The sequence below is a fragment of the Mirounga leonina genome, unplaced genomic scaffold, assembly GCF_011800145.1.
Source record: "Mirounga leonina isolate KUSES-001 unplaced genomic scaffold, KU_Mleo_1.0 Mir_151, whole genome shotgun sequence".
NCBI lineage: Eukaryota > Metazoa > Chordata > Mammalia > Carnivora > Phocidae > Mirounga > Mirounga leonina.
In genome coordinates this window covers 38,057,995-38,079,765 of record NW_023270377.1, presented here as the reverse complement: position 1 = coordinate 38,079,765, position 21,771 = coordinate 38,057,995, and the positions used below count along the sequence as shown (strand labels likewise).

The 21,771-nt window shown below is 35.6% G+C and overlaps 1 protein-coding gene across 1 annotated transcript in view; it reads right to left on the bottom strand.

The window, feature by feature from the left end:
- Positions 1 to 14,233: 14,233 nt before the first annotated feature.
- STK17B (serine/threonine kinase 17b) overlaps positions 14,234 to 21,771 on the bottom strand; it is a 31,653-nt gene continuing 24,115 nt past the window's right edge. The window contains exons 6-8 of the mRNA XM_035007496.1: positions 20,532 to 20,580; positions 19,183 to 19,362; positions 14,234 to 17,485 (exon numbers count right to left, since the gene is read on the bottom strand). Coding sequence (XP_034863387.1) covers positions 17,203 to 17,485; positions 19,183 to 19,362; positions 20,532 to 20,580 — 512 coding nt within the window. The 3' untranslated portion in view covers positions 14,234 to 17,202. The remainder of the gene's footprint in view (positions 17,486 to 19,182; positions 19,363 to 20,531; positions 20,581 to 21,771) is intronic.

Here is a 21,771-nt window from a genome sequence, read left to right as displayed (position 1 = left end):
GATATTACTACTCTTTCATGTTGATCACCCTTGATATTTTCCATAAATAGGAAATTTGTTCATTGGCTGGAACTGTTTAATGCTAAGCACTGTCAAAGACAGGATTTGATATACCAATCTCCTTGGAGAAAAGGATGTGGGTCTCTAATTCAATTACAGATGGAACTGAATTTGATAGCCCCAGACTATTTGCCAGTAATATTTTTGTAGCCACAAATAACCTGGTGACTCAGCATTTTAGTTCACAGTGAGGTAAGAAAAAGGTCTTATTAGTCATTCATTTCCACATTTCTCCAAACGTCAATTTAGTACCCATCATGAGTGTGCCCACTCGGAGCAGGAAAGCCCGCCACGTTACCAAAGCCACGAGGGAAGGTGTCAAACATTAAGTTACCCTTCAACCCCAAATTCTATGGTCTGGCATCTAAACAAAGGAGGAGGACTCCAGAAAAAAAACTAAAACTCTTCTGTTAACCTATCATCGGGTTATTTGGTATTGCTTAGACTGAACCAAAAGTCGTTTACAATTTTGCTTCTCAAAATGTAATGAAAGGAGAGGTACAAATAGCTAATAGACTATGAAAAGATGTCTGTCCTCAACATGGTTTCAAAACATGGAAAATAAAGCAAAATATTCTTTTTCTCCTACAGAATTGGTAATTACTTGAACATTGATAATGTCCAGTGATGGGGGTGGAGTAACAGGCACTCTCACTTAGCTGTTGGGCCATAAGGTATTGGTAAAATTTTTCCAGAAAGAAAAAAAATCCTAATGTTTTGCGTATCCTTTGACCCTGAAGTTCTACTTTTAAAAAACTTTTTTTTTTTTAAAGATTACATTTATTTATTTGACAGAGAGAGACACAACCAGAGAGGGAACACAAGCAGGGGGAGAGGGAGAGGGAGAAACAGGCTTCCCGCCCAGCAAGGAACCCAATGCGGGGTTCGATCCCAGGACCCTGGGATCATGACCTGAGCCGAAGGCAGACGCTTAACAACTGAGCCACCCAGGAGCCCCATGGCCCTCTCATTTTAACTTAATACTGTTCAATTTTTTTTTCTAAGATTTTATTTATTCATTTGACAGAAAGAGACACAGCGAGAGAGGGAACACAAGCAGGGGGAGTGGGAAAGGGAGAAGCAGGCTTCCCGCCCAGCAGGGAGCCTGATGCAGGGTTCGATCCCAGGACCCTGGGATCGTGACCTGAGCCAAAGGCAGACACTTAATGACTGAGCCACCCAGGCGCCCCAAGAAATTATCTTAAGGAAATAATTATGAATGTACACAAAGAGTTGCCTTCAAGGATAAGTGCTGCATTGTTTTCAATAATGAATAGTTAAAAATATAAAATGTCCAAAAATAGGGGATTGGTTAAATAAAAGATGCTATACACATGCAATGATACAGTATATAATCCTCAAATATAATGTTATGTCATAATATTTTGTGGCAGGAATATGCTTATGATATATTAACTAAAAGAGACATTGTCATGCTAGCAGTCGTTATCCCTAAATAGATGGATCTGAACTGACTTCTTAATTTTTTTTTCATTTTTCAGTATTTTTTATGGTGAATGCATTTACCACTTTAATAAAAATTATAAAATATAATATGATAGTTTCAATAAGAAAAAATGGATAAAATGTAATACAATGCTTCTTAAACTTGTATAAATTTCTAAATGCTATTAAAGCAAACAGATGTTGGCATTCACCTATAACCCTATGACAGTCACTTTATTAAAAATATATATTTTACTTGTTTTGGTCAACTTAATTCCAAATAATATAGAGTGTGATATTTGCCGAGGACACTGTAAACACATAGGATTCGAGCGCCCCTGCTAGACATTTTGTATAATACATGAGGTGGTTGTGCACTGTTTCAGTGGATAGCCAGGATTTGCAAACTTGCACTCCTGTCCATGGAAAGCACGTGGAAATAATAGGAAGAGCTGACAGATGTAGGTACTTTTGTAGTTGAGTCCAAAATAATAGGGGTAGAAAGCCAACATTCACTGGTATGGGGTGGCCTGCACTCAATTCCTGCCTCTGTCCTTCGTTGGCTGTGTAACCTTGGCCAACGCACTTAACCCCAGCAAAACAAGGACAACAGTAATATGGACATCTTCCAGGGGTCATGAGATTTAAATGAGAAAAGGAACAACACAGGTGGAATTTGAAATTATACGTGACAAATAAGCACTCAATAATCTTAGCTACAATTCCCATCAGTAGGTTTGTCACGTGGTTGGTACATCTAAAGTCTCCTGCTCAAGTCCTGTGTGGCCAAACTGGAGGAGGTATGTCAAGAGCAAGATCAGTAAGCAACTGCCAAAATTCCTCAACCCTACCCAGGGACTAGAAATTGCAACCCACAGAAAGAAATTGAACTTGGAAATGCCCTTGCATTCCTACTTAGTGTGTGTGCGCGTGTGTGTGTGCCTTAATGGAATCCTTTTGTTAAAAAAAAGAGAGAGAGAGAAAAGCAGTAGAAGAAAAGAGGTACTGTCCACCATACTTAATACTGCAAAGCCTCAGGGAGTAATATATTCACTACTTTCTGACTTAGAGCCCAGCAGGGGTTCTACTTCAGGGGATCCTCTTTGAATTTCAGGATTCTTTTTTTTTCTTCTTTAAAGTTGTTTAAATGTTACCAAACTTTTAAGTCCCTGGATGGATAAAAATCTCTGAGCAAATTGGTTAATGTTGCTGAAGCCCAGAGATGAGTGTCCTAACACAAGGAAGGGCCTGATTTATTCAGAGCCCTGAGCACAGGGAACAATGACCACTTTATGTGGTAAAATAATTAACCTGTTAAAACAATGATCGCTTACAGGAAAAATGTGAGAAAAGTTTACTTCAACCAGGAAGACTTTGGTGAGTTCACTGTTGCCTTCTTGTAGAATCAGTAACTGAAAACCTCAGCCCCATGCTCCTAAAGTAAAACCCCCTCTGTCTTGAGCCGGGGAAAGAAAAAAAAATTGTTTGCTTCCTGAAAAACACAAAGCTTATTTTTTCAGATCTTAAAAAGAGATGTAATTTCAAAAAGGGATAATCACAAGCAACACTTTCTGCTGAGAACAAAAACCAAAGCAAAAAAATATTTATGGACATTCCCAAGAAACCGCTATGGCAAATCTCATTGGAACTTTAATTCCTGTGGAGGCTTGGAAACATCACACAGCAGGAAATGAAAGGGCATTTGAAAAATGAGGGACAACTCCAGTTTCTTCTCTATCCATACCTCCATAAATTGCAAAGAAAGTCCTTAATTTTAGCAAAATTGCTATCACATTTACCAACAACATTTCCGCACATGTGTCCACAGCTCTGTGCCAACATCGCCGGATCGCCGGGGATCCAAACCTACCAAAACATTCTGTTTTTCAAAAGTAGTTTCGCCTTAGAATACATTCACATGGAGGGTAGGGAATGAGAACCATCGTGGATAATGACAACTCAGGGCCTGAGAACAAAAGAAATCTGCTGGCGATCTTAAGGAGTACACTGTGAAGGAAAGTCCCTTTTTAGCTCCCAGTGAATTCCTCAGCAATTAGTGGTTTGTCTTGAAATGACAGCAGTTGCAAGAACTGTGACCAGAGATCCAGTGCTTGCCTCCATCATGGGAATATCCCTGGCCTCTGAGAAAAGGACCTGCACGGAGCTATTGTAACACACGATCTGTTTTTCAAAGCTTTATGGGCCCCTCTTTCAATAATATGTGAAACAAACAAACAAAAAATAAGCAAAGAAAAATTGCCCTTGATCAGGATTTCATAGATATTTCAAAGGAGAGGGATGCATTCCTACCAGAAAGTATTGTTTCCGAATGAGGAAATGTGTTTCAGGATGCCAAGCTCCTTCCAAGAAGTATCTTAAAACACGTGGGCAAAGAAAGTCCAACATAAATGGTTGTGGGATTTTGTAGGTAAGAGGACTCTAACTTTCTGGCGTTCCTCAAAAAGATATAATGAATTGCCATGAAAAACCACATACTTCCAAAATCATCAAAATTCATTAAAGTTGGTATATTATTTTAGTTTTACATTTTTGTGTGTGTTACTGCTGAGAGAGCTTTGCCTCCTTCCCCCATCAAATGCCTGATTATAAAAGAAAGGCATGCTTATTGTAGATAACTGCAAAGCATGAGGAAAAGATCACCTATCATCCCATTGCCCGGGTGCGGCCATCACTAACATACCACAATGGTTTTTTTCTTGTCTGTTTTCTACATTTTTGAAAAAAACATAGTTAAGATTATACTCTGTGTGTGTGTGTGTGTTCACTTGATGTTTCAGAGAAGTTTTCCAAGGTCATGGAGAACACTTCATAATTATCATTTTAAAGGCAGCATCATATTTCATCACATAAATATGCCATAATTTGCTTAACTTTGTCCTGTTACTGTACATTTTGCACACGTGCAAACGTACATGTTTTGAACATGTGTACACTTTGTGAGTGTTTTGCTAATGCAAGTAATGAGGAGATTTTCTTGCTAAGAAATGGTATCTTACATTTATTTGTATGTATATGAGTATATCTCAATTTTGGGTGTCAGATATTTTGATTTATTTAATTTTTTTATGTCATCTGTCAGAAATGAAGAAGACTTGTTTGTATCTAGACTATATAAAGAATTCCTAAAAGTCAATAATAAAAGAACCCAATTTCAAAATAGGCAAAAGATTTGAATAGATATTTCTCTGAAGAAGATATACCAATAGCCCATAAACACATGAAAAGATGCCCAACATCATTAGTAATCAGGGAAATGCAAATCAAAACCACAGAGAGATATTACTTTACACCCACTAAGAGGACAATAAGCAAAAAGACTAACAAGCGTAGCGGAGGATGTAAAGAAATTGCAACCCATGTGAACTGCCAGTGGGAATGTAAATGGTGTAGCCTCTTTGGAAAATAGTATAGCAGTTTCTCGATGGTTAAACACACATTATCATGTGACCTAAGAATTCCACTCCTAGGTATATATCCAAGAGAAATGAAAACATACACCTACCCCAAAACTTGTACGTAGCAGCCTAATAGCCAAAACGTGGAAACAACCCAAATATCCATCAACTAATGAATGGGTAAATGAAATGTAATGAATCCATACAGTAGAATATCATTCAGCAATGAGAAGGATTACAGTATTGATATGCATGGATGAACCCTGAAAACATTTTGTTAAGTGAAAGAAGCTAGTCACAAGAGATTGCTTATTTTATGATTTCCTTATAAGAAATGCATAGAATAGGCAAAGCCATAGAGACAGAAAGTAGTTTGGTGTTGCCTAGGGCTCAGAAGGTTGGGAGGAAATCGGGAGTAACTGCTAACGGGCACAGCATTTCCATGTGGGGAGATGGAGATGTTCTGGAATGAGTGGTAATGGTTGCACAATTCTGTAAATGTATTAAAAACCATTAATTGTACACTTTAGATAAGTGAATTATGTTTCAATAGAATTGTTATTTAAAAAGAGAAATCTTAGCATATTATGGGAAATATTCAGATATTGGCTCAATTTTATCACTTAAAAGGTACCAATAATGGAGCCACCATATTTTTGGAAATACAGTTGTCCTGGCTGCAAAGCACCCTCTGGTATCAAATTTCTTTATATGTACAAGATGATCTTGTAGCCACAGGAGATAATTACTAAATTTCTAGTCTTGCTTCAGACGGTTAACTCATAAATGCCTGCTTTTTTAAGAACAGAGTTTAGGCTTCTTGAGTGAAACTAAACACATTATTTTTTTTAGATAAATTAATCCAGTTCATAGGCCTTTACTGTAAGTTCAAAGAAAATGTGAGTTTTCTTTATCCAGGGACTGGAATAAGATATATTTACATTTGAATCTCAGATATTGCAAACATTTTGAAAAAATTCTATATAAATCTCACATATAGATTATTCCCATTGCTAATTTTTCTAAGAATAAATGTACCCTGGCCAGTTTGATTTAGTTGGCATTTGTTTATTTTTTCACAAGCATTTTTTCCTTTTTTTTTTTTTTTTTAAGTAGGCTCCACGCCTAGCATGAAGCCCAACATGGGGCTTTAACTCTGACCCTGAGATTAAGACTTGATCTGAGATCAATAATCAGACACTCAACTGACTGAGCCACCCAGATGACACCTATTTGTGCAATTTCACAAATGGGGATGGAGTACAGGAGTGGCAAGGTTGTAGAAGCTCATGAGGGATCATAAATATTGCTGTGGTTATTTTCAGAAAATGTAATCTGCCACTAAGGATAATTTTTAAAGCTTATAGTAGTCATATTCACTTTTGTGTAAATATATTTCAGATTCTCTCTGGGAAGAGATTTTCATAAGAGGGAGAGAACCTGAGTATACAGCCTTAAAGGAGTTGGGAAGGGGACATAGGTAAAAGAAGGAAATGGGGTGCTTACAAAAGCAGAGACAGGTTTTACCTACCACCCCTCCTGCAGTGGTACCCAGGAACCCATAAGTGCCCTACCCCCCCACACTGTTTTAATTGTTCTTCTCTGTTGATATGAATGGTGGATATTTTATTAAAAAGACATTTGAATTCCTTCCATCCTTCCTCCAATCACTTCTCTCCATCCTGTCTTACTTCTCTCCTCCCAAACTATGTCCTGCTAAAGACATGGCTTTAAAGCAGGTTAATAAGACTGGAATATGGAGACCTGAATTATGGAAGGCACTGTAGGGCCTGGCTCGATTTCACTGGCCTGCTCCAAGCTAATAACCTCATTCAGTCAGCTTTGCAATGACAATACCTCAATTTATATCTCCATCGCTGACCACACCTTGCAGCTCCAAATCTATGCAACAAAAAAACCATCATCGTATTCAACACATCCAAAACTGAGCTCATCTTCCCCGCAGACCTGCTTCCTCCTCCAGGGTTCTCGTGTTTTACTAAATAGCCAACCACTGAAATGGCTGCTCAAAAGGAAAACTTAAGAACCATTACTTACATGCTCCCTCATCCTACACATCCACGTAATCAGGGAACTCTAACAGTCCTAACTCCCAGGTCTCACTTGAATCTGTCCGTTTCTCTCGGCTTCCTAAGCCCCCACCATCTCTTGCCAGAACAACTGAAATAATCCTCCAAAGTGGGTCTCTGCCTTCAGATTGACCCCCTTTCAATGCATCCTCCACACAATGTCCAAACGACAAACCTTCTAAAACACAAAATATGATTATGAGCAACTCTCACCTGAAAACTCTTTAATGGCAGCATGTGACCTTAAAGTAATTCAAACTGGTTACCACAGACCCTGCCCACCTCGCCAGTGTCTTCCCTCACCTGTCTGGAGATCTTCCAGTTCCTTGAATGAGCCAGGCATTTCCTGCCTCGGAGCCAGTTCTGCCTGGAGAAGGTGTTCACGGGAAGGCTATCTTTGCAAGAGGTTTCTCAGACATTAGAGATGAAGAAATGTGGAAGACTCATCTTATACCAGTATCTGCTCCACGTGGAGCAAATTACGTGTGGATACAGGCCATCTGTTCAGTACCTGTTTGTATGGTACAAAATGGCTAACTCAGAAACACTAGCGAATTATTCATATTTCTCTTTTCTACTTAGCAAATACTACATTCTGAAATGCTTCCAATATTACTTTGACTTGATAATATGTTTTAAATTTTTAATCAAACATACATAAATTAAAATTTTGATCCAAATGTTTTTCAATGATACAGATTCTAATCACTTTCTCCTAGTTTTTTTCATTCATTCCGGGAAAATTTAATTTAAATCTGGTGTGATAAAAAGGACCCAGGTGGCCGTTGAAGCCAGGTGGACTTGAGCTCAAATCCCCCAGTGTGGTAATTAGGTAACTTTGAAAACTGCTTAACCTCTCTGCAACTCAGTTTCTTCACCTACAGTATGAAGATATTCAGGGTTGTTGTGAAGAGTAAATGAAACAGCATGAATAAACAGTGGGACCTTAGTAAACTTTATTCTTCCTCATTTATTTTATATCCTCTATATTTCTGAATACAGACATACCAGCCAAGTGGTATTTTTTTATATAGACCCACAAACACCCATTTTATAAACACAAACTATAAAGACCTTCCAAAATTGATACTTAGATACAATGTTGTGGGACTATTTGTGTGTGTTATTTGGGACACTGGAACAAAGCCAAAGTAATTAAGTCTCTTACAAATTTAGTAATATAAAAGGCTCCAGGCACTGGCCATTGTAATTATTCTATTTCTGGGAAGAAAAGAGACAGGTTTATTTGCAGTATCCCATGCTTAATCATTAGTATTAAATGAATTCAGACCAGAACTAATCAAAGAAGCAAACAGCTGATTACTGCTGTTTTGTAAAAGAAAGAAGTAATTGATGTTCACATAGGTTAAAACGGCCAAAAAGGCCTTTAAATAAATGGCTCAGCTTCTTTTCTCCCTTTATAACTTGTTTTCAATGGTCTTTAGTCTGTGATTACTTAAATATTCATTTATTTCAGAAGTCTTTTTGTGCAAATGCCAATTAAAAAACCAATCACGTTCTTAATAAATTGGGCTAACAACTTCTTTCAAAGGAAGAAACAAATAAATCACAATGTTTCATCTATAAAATTTGACTTCCTATGACCATCTAGGCAGTTAATTCAATTATAACCAGGAAAGATCATGAAGCCTCATAGATTTAGTCCTGATGATTGAGTTCTAGGGCAAGGAAAGGCTCTGATATTACATGACACGAAAAATCTGTTATATTTTATTTGTTCAATCATTCTACCTTATAATTTTCTCCACATACATTTTGTACTCGCTTGTTGACTATTCAGTATAACTAGAGTGCCTGCACATTTACAATTGTGTCTGTAATTGGTGACCCAGTTGCATTTTATGATCTGGCTAGCAATATTGGTATAATTAGCATATATCTTTCTTTTGGCCTTTCAAAGGGGTATTACAATCACTAAATTTAAATTCCAGTGGTGAGCCACAGAGGGTGGAATCCTTCCTACCATTATAAAATAATGCCGTTTTTTGCTTATTCTGAAGATTGACCACAGTATAGGGTTGGCATAGGACCTAAACGTGAAAGATAATTCATTTAATTCTGACCACACTTGCACCCACTCTGCCTGTTAGATTCTTTAACAGTTTCTATAGTAATATGTTTTACAGAAAAGGACTTAATTTCAGTAAAGTGGAAGATTTATTTGTTTCCTATAATTAAAACTTCTACTTTTCCATATAAAAAGATAGACATTGTGTGTGTGTGTGTGTGTGTGTGTAGTGAGGAAACTATGTTGAGGGAAAATGTTAGAACTTCTCTATTCTTATAGGAAAGCCTTGATAAATAAGGAAGAAGCCAGAAGATAGGGAAAGGCCCATGATACTTAATTTCATGGTATCAACTTGATAGGGCTGAGGGAAGCCCAGATAGGTGGGCAAACATTATTGCTCGGTGTGTCTGGAGGGGGTTTCTGAAAGAGATTAGCATTTGAATTGATAGACTCGGTAAAGATCACCCTTACCAATGCAGGTGGGCATCATCCAATTAGTTGAGGACCTGAATAGAAAAAAAGGCACAGGAAGGGAATTTTCTCTCTCTTTTCTTGATCGAGGATATTCATCTTCTTCTGCCCTCGACATTGACCCTTCTGGTTTTCTGGCCTTCAAATTTGGGCTAGGATTTACAGCACTACCTTTCCTGTTTCTCTAGCTTACAGACAGAAGATCATGGAACTTGTCAGTCTCCATAGTCATGTGAGCCATTTCCTATAATAAATCTCCTCTTAAATATGTCTACATATCCATGTATATCCTATTAGGTTTCTGGGGAGAAACCTAATACAAGGCCTTTGCTTTTAGGTGTGGAACATACACAAATGAACGGATAGAGATGAAGGAGCAGTGAGAATGCAGTCTGCTCATGCTGGAAGCCAGGGCATAGCCAAGCTGAGTCTCCAGCAAAAAGCCATGCCATTGACTTTCTATCAAGGAAACATCATCAAAATATTGAGAGCTCATGAAAATCAAGAGTGTGTTGTATCAGAACCTAAAGGTGATTGCTCATAGAGGTGTGAAGCTTAGAGTACTACAAAAAGGGATACTGAAAATGGTCTCACTTAAATAAAAAATTAGGAGTCTGTCCTTCTCAGTCTCTTCTCCAATACAAGAGCTGATTCTTACAAAGTAACTTGAATTTTATTTGGGGATAAGCCAGATCTCTTGAGATACTTGGATTACATTTATTTAGCATCTAGTACAGTGTAAGTGGTCCATGGATACCATCCAGAGAGATGTTAGCATGAACAAAGTAATTATAGTACACACTACACACTAGGTTCCTCACTTGGAGATTCCCAGCATAAATTAAAGCCTCCAAGGAATCTTGCAGTAAAAATGCAGGTTTAACACTGTTGAACATGGTGTTTCTAAAACCCAGTTGGGTATATGTGCCTTCTTTCTTTGCCACCTACCTAATAACATTACAAGGAATGTTAGTTTGGAAAACATTGAATGTGTCAATTAAAATGCTTTCAGCTGCAAATAACAGAAAATCCAAAGAGAGTAGCTTAACCAAATAGGACATTTATAAAAAGCACAAACTGAAAAGTTGAAAAGGAAGTGACTACTCCTATTACATCCGTGGCTTCAGTGGAACAATAATGTCAGGGCCAGGATCTCCAGGATTCCCTTGTCCCTTCATTCATAATTACAAAATGGTGGAAACAGCTCTCATCCAAGATGGTCGAGAGGTTGGGGCTGTCAGCATTTCTTGTTTTCAGCCAGAAACCAAAGCATTTCAGAAGCCACCCAGCAGACTTCCACTTCATCCCTTGCCTAAGTGAGCTGGATAGTTTCTGTAATGGAGGTAGGCAACAGAGAAAGAAACGGGCTATGGCTGGTGAGTTAGCCAACCTATGGTTTCTTCAACAATGGTAGTATTACTTTTAGAGACTTGCATTGTAGCTACATGCTTTCAGCTTCCACCAAGGGATAGTTAGAACCAATTGTATGAAACCTACTGTTGTTTTTCTAGTAAGTGCATTCTGTTCATGAGGATGTTGGCCAAAGTAAAAGAATATACTCTAATGATACCCACATGAGAACCTCTTCTCAGGCTCAATGCTATCTTCTCCCTCCCTGCCATGCTCGTTCCAGAGACAATGTTTACCCCACACAGCCTTTTTGGTTCTACCTTAGCCCTAGAGGCCACATTGCTGCTGTTGGGCCATTCTCTACAAAGTCCCACAACACTCAATGTGCACAGGGAACTGGGCAAGTTTCGTATTGCTCCAAGACCTATAGATTTTCCTTCTTGTTGCCTTCTGAGACTTTCCCACTCTTTTCAAACTCTATTTTTCTCAGCAGATTTAAGTCTTTATAAATAAAAGCCCCAATGGAACAGGGTTTTTTTTTTCTTTTGAGTGCTACTATATATCTCCCTGATGCAAAGAAAGTCTCCTGATATAAAAGCAAAAGATATAGGCAGAAATGATAAATTAGTATTATAAGAATTATTTGGCTACACACTACACATAATAAACTAATCACAAATTACGATCTTTGGTGTTTAATATCTGTCTCTCCTGATTGGTTATAAACTCCACTCATTTGACCAACATTGTTGACCACCTCTGTCCTCACCTTGTGTCAAATTTTTACTCTTCCCACCACACCCACCTCTACTTCCTTTACTCTCAGCAGACCACTAGCTGCAGTCTTCTTAGGAGAAACAGATTGTCCCCTCACTTCACACCTTTGTTGTCACCCACTTTCTTTTTCATTTTTTTCTGTTGGGAGACATTTTCTTTATTCTAGCCAAAGGTGACCTCTGCCTTTGTGCTTGTGATCTCATCACTTTCTCTGGCATTTTCTATCATTAATCATCTTGTGCTCTTACGCATTTCAACTGTTGCCTCCATGTGGACTTCTCTCCTTTGCCTATTAATTTTTTCAAGTCTTCCCCATTTTAAAAAATGTTTTTAAAAAACACTCTTCAAACTATAGTTCTCCTTTTCCCCTAGATTTCTTGGAAGACCAGTATATACCTGTGGCCTCTACTTTCTATTTTCTCAACTAGCTGCTAACTCACCATTCTAGTAAAATCACATATCCAATGACTACTCAAGTCTTCTTCCTCTTGGACATCTGCTTGCTAGACAAAGTGAATGCAGATGAGGCTCACTTCCCTGTGTCTTTCTGGCTCTCCTCCCCTTTTAATCATGTTAGAGCTAAGAGAATTAATGTGATAATCTAGATTGGGGTCAAAACAAACTAAATGTAGCTCATCATCTGTTTTTATAAATAAAGTTTGATTGGCTCACCCATTTGTTTGTGTATTGCTTATGACTGTTTTCATGCTCTAAAAGCAAAATTGAGTAGTTGTGATGAAACACTGGCCTGCAAAGCCTACAATATTTAATAATTGGCCCTTTATAGAAAAGGTGTGCAGACCTCTTTCTAGGTGATATAAACAATCTAAATCTAGATGAATGTATAGGAGTTATTTTTAAGAGAAAATAACTATGATATATAAAAAGATATTATTGATAGAAATTAATGACTATTAGGGAGCACCTGGCTGGTTCAGTCAAAAGAGCATGTGGACTCTTGATTTCAGGGTCATGAGTTTGAGCCCCACACTGGGTATAGAGATTGTTTAAATAAATTTTTAAAAGTTTAAAAAAAATAATGACTATTGGAAGACGTGCAGTAAGAAAACAAAATTTTTAGAATGACACCTAGAGATATCCAGTTGGGATGTGTGGGTAAACAGTGCTATATTAACTAAGGGAGATAACATGAAGCCAGAAAGTTTGGGTGAGGAGGTGATATAAAGAGAATATGATCATGATTTTACTTAGAGCTATTTTACATTTGAGTATTCTTCTATCCAATAAGGATAATACATATGATTTCAGTATCCAGGAGGAAAATTGGGACTAAAGAGAAAAATTTGGGAATGCTATTGTGTCAGAAAAATATGGAACCTGAGAAGAAAGTGCTCACAATTAAGAAGTTCCAACACATAACAATTTCTTCTCCCTAAAGACTAAATTGTTAAGTTGTGCACACCATTTCTTTATCACACTTCATACTTTTTACATGATGATTTTGGCATGTAGAGTTGACCCTTTTCATTCATTAATTCCATATTTGTGAACTTACATACTTACTAAAATTTGTCACCCCAAAATTAACATGCATAATGCTTTCACAATCATTTGCAGATAGGATCACAGCAGTAAAAAATTTGAGATGCCGGACACACGTTCCTGTCTTAGATTGAGTGAAGTGATGCTCTGTCTTGTTTTAGCTCTCATACTGTAAGACAAATGTCCATTTTGTGGTCTATTTAGTGTCATGTTTTCTGCATTTTTGTGCTTTTTGTTAGTGACTTCTGTGTTTAAAATGGCCCCAAATCGTAATTTTGAATTGCTGTGTAGTTATGTTCCTATGCACAGGGCTGTAATGTGCCTTATGAGAAAAAATGTATTTTTAGATAAGCTTCATTCAGGCATGAGTTATGGTGCTGTTGGTGTGAGGTCAATGTTAATGAATCAACAATATATATTAAATAAGATCCCTTTAAACAGAAACTGCATAAAACAAGGTTATGCATTGATTAGTTGGCAAAAATGTTATAAACAGAACCTTGTAGGAACCTAACCCTGTATTTCCTCTAGCAATGTTTGAGTATTCACTGTTTGTGGGAACTTTATAGAACATAACCAGAGTATGTTATGTGGACTGATTAGTCCATAAACAGATTATAAATTTCTTAAAGAATCCCTTATTCATCTTTTTAAAAAATTCAATTTATTTAAACTATAAACAAAAACAAAAACAAAAAAAACCAACAGAAACAGTTCACCCATTTCTGGGTAAATAAAAATCCCTTATTCATCCTTATGCAACAGATAGTACACTGCCATTCACTGACATTTTCTGAAAATATCTAGCATCATCAGAGAACAGACTTGTTTTCAAATTTATGTGGCTTTTTAATAGACAGGATCTAATAAACAGATATGTACTGAAAAGGGAGTTCAAAGATGACGTGTCAAGGCTAGAACCTTCAGGCAAGGAGGTTTGCTTTTAAGAAAAACAAACTTAGAAATACTTTAAAGCAAAAGACAATCACAGATGTAAAAAAATGCTTTTTAATTTTTAACCAAAAGGATCATTAAATTGATATGTTTTTTTTTTTTTTACTGGGGTATTCATAATAATGTCAGTCAACATGTTTAAGCAACATGATTATTTAATGAAAGATGGGGGCAGTTGGAATTTGTGTGAAATTTACAATTAGAATTTAAAATTCTTTAAACTCATAAAATTATAAATTTATACTATTTCTCCAAATTGGAGGTCAGATAACTTAATTTTAATACAATTTGAAATTGAAGTACAGTTGTTTACACAACAATGAATAAAGACAAGTTTTTAAGACAGATATAAAAATGGAAATTCAAAAATAAACAGAAGAAATGTAAACAGTTATAAAATATCAATTTATAAATGCTGCTTAGAGCAAGGCTATTCCAAGTATGGTCCGTCAGCTATTAGCAACCCATCCCAAACGAAAGAAATAACTTGTGCCAGGATGAAAATCAATTATATCATTAATCAGTTGACTTTTTTTTAAACAACTTGCTTTAAAGGAAGCAATGTATTGAAATACAGTCTGGCACAGGTGCCTTATCTCATTACAGACTACAGAACACACACTGCTTACATCCTTAAAGTGCCACTATAATTTTACTGCTCAGAGTTAACTTGACTGTGGAGAAAAAAATTAAAATGACAATTGTAACTGTCATCTATACTTTATTTTTTAATCCTATCTATCCAAAAAGCAAAGTTATTAAACTTTATAAACTCATCACAATTTAACATTAATTTTCAGATGTGTTTAAGTGTTAAGACATCTGGTTCACCTCAGAGGGGCTAAAATTCCTACTTTAATGAGGTATATCACCTACTTTTGATAGATGCTTGTTTTCAATCTTGAGAGAAAAAGAATTGAGTCATTTGTTGAGTTCTCTCTAAATACTGGTTTAATTTTCACATTTCAAACAGTGAAAATATTTAAATTCACTTTTATGAAAAAACTGAATTTTTATACTGTTTGTGCAACTACTTGTTACTTTTTTACGATAAAAATTGTTAGGGAAAAAGGTATGGAAATTTACAACTTTGTGTATTCTGTTAACTAAGGGGCAGCATATGAACTATTTTAAGATTCCTCAGACTAAAAGAAAACTGGTATAAAATATTTTTTAAGAATTAGCTTATAATTTCAAATTCAAACATTTCTTTATTTTTAATTTTTACTATGGCATAATTCCTCTAGAAATTTAAAAATAAAATATGATCTTTTGTAAAAATCCTCTTCCACCAATGGCTTACCAAGCTTTACCTGCATTAGCTTAATATGGAAGGCAAATAAATGGACAATCAACAATTTAGAAAAAACTCAGTTTTAGATATACAAGAGCCCAATGTAGCTTCTGCAATGGCTAGTTTATTGAACAACAAACTACTTCTTAAAGAATTTAAATGTATATTTACATGTCCTAAGAAGAGAGCTCCTTTGGCACCTGAGTTGAACACAATATAGTAGAGCAAAGAATCTCTAAGAGAAGGTTGTCTAAAGACTATATTTTATCTATCTATACATAAATACATAGCCTATACATATACACATATGCACACACAAGTAGAAATAACTTTTCCTTTAAGAAATGCTGAAGATTTAAAAGGAAGTCGCCACTCAGCCAAATAAAGTGAACAGATGGCTATTAAAAACAGTTTTAAGTTATTTGGAATTTTACCAGATTTCAGAAAGTTAAAGGTTTAGAGTAATATATAATTCAAGGGGGGAACTCAAGAATTTTTTTTGGTCAAAATATAATTTCTTTTAATGTAGTAACATGGTAATGAGGTTACAATGATCCTAACATGAATCTTTAATAGTAACCAGGTGCAAAGTCATCAAAGATAACCAAAAAAGTAAATTTCCCTCTATTAGCAAAACAGTCATCAGCCACTCTGCTGACCTTCGAATCTTACTTAGATTGGTCCCAGCAAAAGACCATTAAAGGCCACCTGGCAGATTGCCTTCTGCTGAGCCTCGTCACTCACTGGAATTCTATAAAAGCACTTGAGAAGAGCGTGATGTCATCAGGTTTTATGATCACGTTCACCTTGCTGTCACAGACTCTGGCCCTGAGTTAATAGACTTACTGGGCTGTGATATTTTTTTATGCACACTTTTAGAACTCTGAATGACTGGCTTATATCCTAAGACTCAGAAAACATCTAAAATTCTCTAAGTTGCCAAAATCAGGCAGCATTTTGTCCTATACTCAAATAATAAATATGTTTGGCCACCCAAAATAGAGCACATTCAGTTTTATTTAAGTCTCTTCTACTCCAGAAATTCTGGAAGATGAAAATCCTCTACACTTGTGTACCATCTAATTCTCCATCTTTCAGACCTTATTAAATCTGAAGAACGTTGAGAGAGGACAAAAGACATTTGAGTTAAAAAATGATGCCACGCTGCTCTTTTTTCTGCTCCAACTCGTATAGAGTATTCCTAATCAGGTTTCTAACTCCCTCTTTGCTCTGGTTAAAGGACCTGTCTCATATAGCAGACCATATATCCTGGAAATTGTAGGCAGTTTCAAAATATTTGTGATTGAAATATTTTCAAATGTAAAAAATCCCTTGAGCACCTATAAAATAGGACATAGTCTTCTTAAACTTGACACTATTATCCTACCAAAATTTTGTCAATAGAGGCATGGTATAGGACTTAGCTTAGAGAACCTATTAAATTCAAATGTCTTCATTTTGTTCAGTTTATTTCAACCATAACATAACCCTAATCACTGTTTTCCTTATCTGTAAAACATTTTGAAAAACCCATCTGAACTTGAATTATTTCCCTAACATGTAAACTCACATGCACAACTTTATCTTTTGTCATATATTTAAATATTTCTTCTCTGCAGTTAGGATCTCAGAACAGGAAATGAAATTATACTGGTAGCTAGTAATGTAGCATCAAAACACTTCCCTAAACTCTCCTATGCAAAAGTGCATTTACAATATAAACAAGCCATAAATGAAGCTACAAACTACAACCTCACATTGGAGTAGATTCCAAATTCCAAATTCAGTCCAAATAACTCAAAGAGAAAAGTGCTAACACAGCAAATCTGAAACAAGTTCATGGGGATTGGGCAATGAATTATCAAAGCGAAATCTTTTAGAAACCACGCTGCTATCCTCTGGAATATTCTCTTTGTCTTCTCGATCACTACAAGTTCCATTACAAGAGGATTTAGAAGTTTTGTCTTCAGAGGACCTTAATGAATGATCTTGACTTTGAGAGGAACTGCAAGTTTCTTCAGGGTGAAATAAGCTTCCAAAGTCCCACTGCTGTAGCCAAGAATGAGACAGGCAGATTTCTGCTGTTGGTCTTTTCCTTTGAAAGAAAGCATCAAGTGAAAATTTAGAACTAAAAATCAAGCTGGAAATGCCTGCAGTTTGATATACAATAGACTTATTTTCTTAATTTATTATGAAAATAACACATACTAATAGTACAGAAGAGAATAACAATACAAAGACTGGAGTACCTAGAGTTTCTTTAATACTGACATGTGCTGGAAATTCATTTTATCATGGACCTTATGGATGATACTATCTAGTCAAAAAGCTTGAGAACATATGTTAGCCTCACAAATAAAAATTAGTAAAATTATAAAAGCTCTTGGGTATAAAAACTCTGAAAAAAATACATATATTTTATAATCTTTATTATTGTGTTCTTAAAAGCAATACTGTTAAATCTTGAAAATAAAGTCTGCTCTTGAATGATGTTTATCCAATATTTTGAATTTTTACATTTTGTTTTCTCTTTTGAAAATAATATGGTCAAATATCACAGTATGTCAAAAGTTAAGAAAATATCTATTTATAGTCAGAACTCCAACCTTAACACAACCACCATTTCTATTAGAACATATGCTTTCTTAGGCTTCGACTTCATTTTTTTAAAGATTTTATTTGTCAGAGATAGAACACAAGAAGGGGAAGTGGGAGGCAGAGGGAGAAGGAGGCTCCCCGCCGAGCAAGGAGCGAGATGCGGGACTCAATCCTGGATCATGACCTGAGCCAAAGGCAGACACTTAACTGACTGAGCCACCCAGGTGTCCCTTAAATTCATTTTTTATGATCATTTTAATTTCATTGTTTTCTGATTACCAAAAAATTAATGTGTTCATTTTAGAAATTATGTTCATTTTTTTATAAGAAAATGAATGTGCTCATTTTAGAAATTTTAGAATCTAAGTAAAAATGAAAATGAAAACTGCTTATAATCAGAAGTATTTTTACTACCACTACTAAATAACCATTCATGTCCAAAATATGGCCAGTGAGAATTTGTTTGGACTTGCATTAAGCCAACAGAATAATTAACAAACCTGTGAGTTCTTTTTCCTTAAACAGATAAGAAACTGAGTCCTCCAGGAGATTAAGTAATTGTCAGAGATAAAAGACCTGACAAGTAACAAAACCAGGATCCAAGCCCAAGGCACTATATCACAGCTTCTGCATTAAGTATAGCCAGGCCATTTTAAAGTAAATGGGGCTGATCTGAGTAAAGAAAAGGGAGGTCAGCTTTTCTTTTCCTGCTCTGAAGTTGCCAATGAGAAACCTGAGTCCTAAGCGATAGTTTCAAGTTCCTTTTTTTGCAGGTGGTCAAAGAGCATCTGACCCTTAAAGATCTGACAATCAGTAATTTATACTTACCACATAACTATAATTACTTGTCTATAAATTATTCATAACAAAGCCTATCATAGCCAGCCATGTGTATTGTAAACCTATTTGTAATTATTGTAGGGAATTTCAGGGTTTAGTAGCAGGTTGAGAGAGAAATAACCCAAATCTTCTCTTTAATCCAAAATTTCCTGTTGTATGTTTTATCTATTTTCTATGTTTGAAGTTACCAATTTGTTATGTAATGATCTCTTACACCACCTCTCTTCCCATTTTATCTGAAACTTGAGAGCATATTTCTAATAACTGTATACTGTTTTAGAATGTATCTTTTCTCAACAAACATATATTATCCATTTTGTAACAGCACTTAAACAAATTAATGTTATAACTTACTCTGGATTTTTTACTAAAAGCCTCTGGATAAAGTCTGTGGCCAGCTGTGAAACTGATGAAAAAATTTCTTCTGAATAATCTACATTAACTTGAGAAATATTGAGGTATGTTTCTTGATTATCTTCTCCCACAAATGGAGATGTATGAGTTAACAACATATATGCTATTATGCCAATATTCCTGAAAAACAAATAAGGGACAAGAGGGGAACTTAAAACGCATGTTAATCTGAAAACATTTATATAAAGTAAAACTGATACTCAACATATTCTTGTCCTCAAAACTTGTACAGTTAATCTACAGACTTAAATTGCTTTTCAAACTTCCTATATTATTAAAACTAAAATAACTGTGTTATCTCAAAGTCTGTCTCACAGAAAAAGAACATGAGGGGAATGCATGTGTGTTACATAATTATAAATATAATGTATAAAATACATATCCTGATATCTATAGTCTGCCCTTCACTCAGACACCTGTTATTGAGTACACAAAGCTGCTCGAAGGGCAGCATTTCCTAAATGGTGTCAATGACACAGTAATGATCTGTGAGACATAAACAGGAGTTCTGTGCAAATAGAGTCAGCAAGTTTGGCAAAGCACAAAGTTGGGCAGGCAGATTTTTTTCATTGCAAAACTTTTCACACTTAAATATATTAATGACAAGTCTGGTACTCAGGTGCCAGAAAAATACAACACATACAGTACATGTTTCCCACTTATTTAGCCAAGGACATTTTTCCTTGGCAAGCCAACTACAGTTACATGGAACACAGAGAATAAGTCTAAACTCTTCCACGTGGTCTGTGGAGTCAGCCCCCATTGTGGTCCCAACTAAAGTTCCAGTAGGAATTCCAGTTTTATTCCCTATGATATCTGATATTCAAAATATCATTTTGCTTGTGACAAAAACTCACAATACCCTAGAGATACCACAAATAAAACTAAACTTTTGCATGAACCTGACCTCATTTTTCTGCGTAGCAAATACCTTCCTAGTTCTTCCAGACCTAGATCAGATTCTTACATCTGGTGCTTGTCTGCTGCTTCCTCCATGCTCATTAAGTATTTTACCTTATTACAGAACACGACGGACAGTACTACAACTATTTTGGTTTTTTATTCCTTCAGGAAAGGGATTTTCCTATTTATTTCTGTACCTTTGGCTCACAGCCAAAGTATTACTTAAAAAGAATGGACAAGTAAATGTCTTCTTGTGGCATAGTAATCATACTTGAAAAAAAACCTTTTATAGAAAGCCTTATTATTTACATTTGGAATCAAAGAACCCTAGGATATATACTACCCAGCACATAATAAAAGCATTTAGGTAACTAGCAAAATCTTACCACATATCTGTTGCTGTGGTAATAGGATCATAGTTCAGGATTTCTGGAGCTGAAAGCAAAAATAAAATTCAAATTCAGTACTGACAAATTTAAAAACATGAAAATTATTTTATAATAAATTAAAACTGGTTTTAATTTTAAAGACCTAGTAACATCAAATTAATAGAAATTTAGCATAGTATTAATTACCCTGTGATTAGACATTTAAACATATCTAATGTTGAGCAAATTGTATAACCAGATGGTTCGAAAGCACAAATAATATTCTTGGAGTAACCAGTAGCTATGTAGGGTTTTTGGGGTTTTTTTAATTAAGATCAATCTTAGGAAAAATAATTATGAAGTAAAATTTTAGACACTAGAATCCTTTTAAAAATTTTAGTTTTATTACTCTATGTTAAGAGTTAGCTTGTGTTATTTTATTATACTAATTTAAGTTTTTCTTTTCAGGGTAAAGAGAATCATATGTATTTATAATAACATAATGAACAAATTATGCTTTCTAGAAGTGCTTTAAATTTTCAAGTAGATTAAATATCCCTCTTAAACTATCAAAAACCTAAATTCCTATGCAATTAGTTTCCCCCCTTTTCCTTCCCCACCAGTTTTTTAAGTGCAAAATAAATTTTCTATATTTTGTAAACATTATCACAAATTTCAAATTAGTAGAGTCCAAATTAGAATTTATGCTTGAATAATAACTTTGTTATTTCACAGCAGTTTCATAATTTCTCCAAAGAGAAATTGTTTCCTACAGCCTAATGTTTTTATTAATGAAGACTTTGAGTCATATATATTTGTCAGTTTCTGTCTGTCACACAATCTACAACCTGACACACACTTCTGTGAGCTGTGTTATCTATAATTACAATCATTTATTCTAGAACATTATAGCCCCCATTAGCATTCAAAAGTTAATAATTTGCTTTGTTTTCATTTCAGGAAATTCAGCCGTCTTGCTGAGAAGCACCTGTTCTGTTTAGTTGTATCTTTTCAATGCTCACATGGGGATATCAATATGAGCAACAACAAAAAAGCGTAAAAAGATTCTTACTATAACTTAAGATACTTCTTTTTTTTATGATTTTATTTCTTTATTTGACAGAGAGAGAGAGAGCACAAGGAGGCAGAGTGGCAGGCAGAGGGAGAGGGAGAAGCAGGCTCTCTGCTGAGCAGGGAACCCGACACAGGGCTCGATCCCAGGGTCCTGGGATCATGACCTGAGCCGAAGGCAGACACT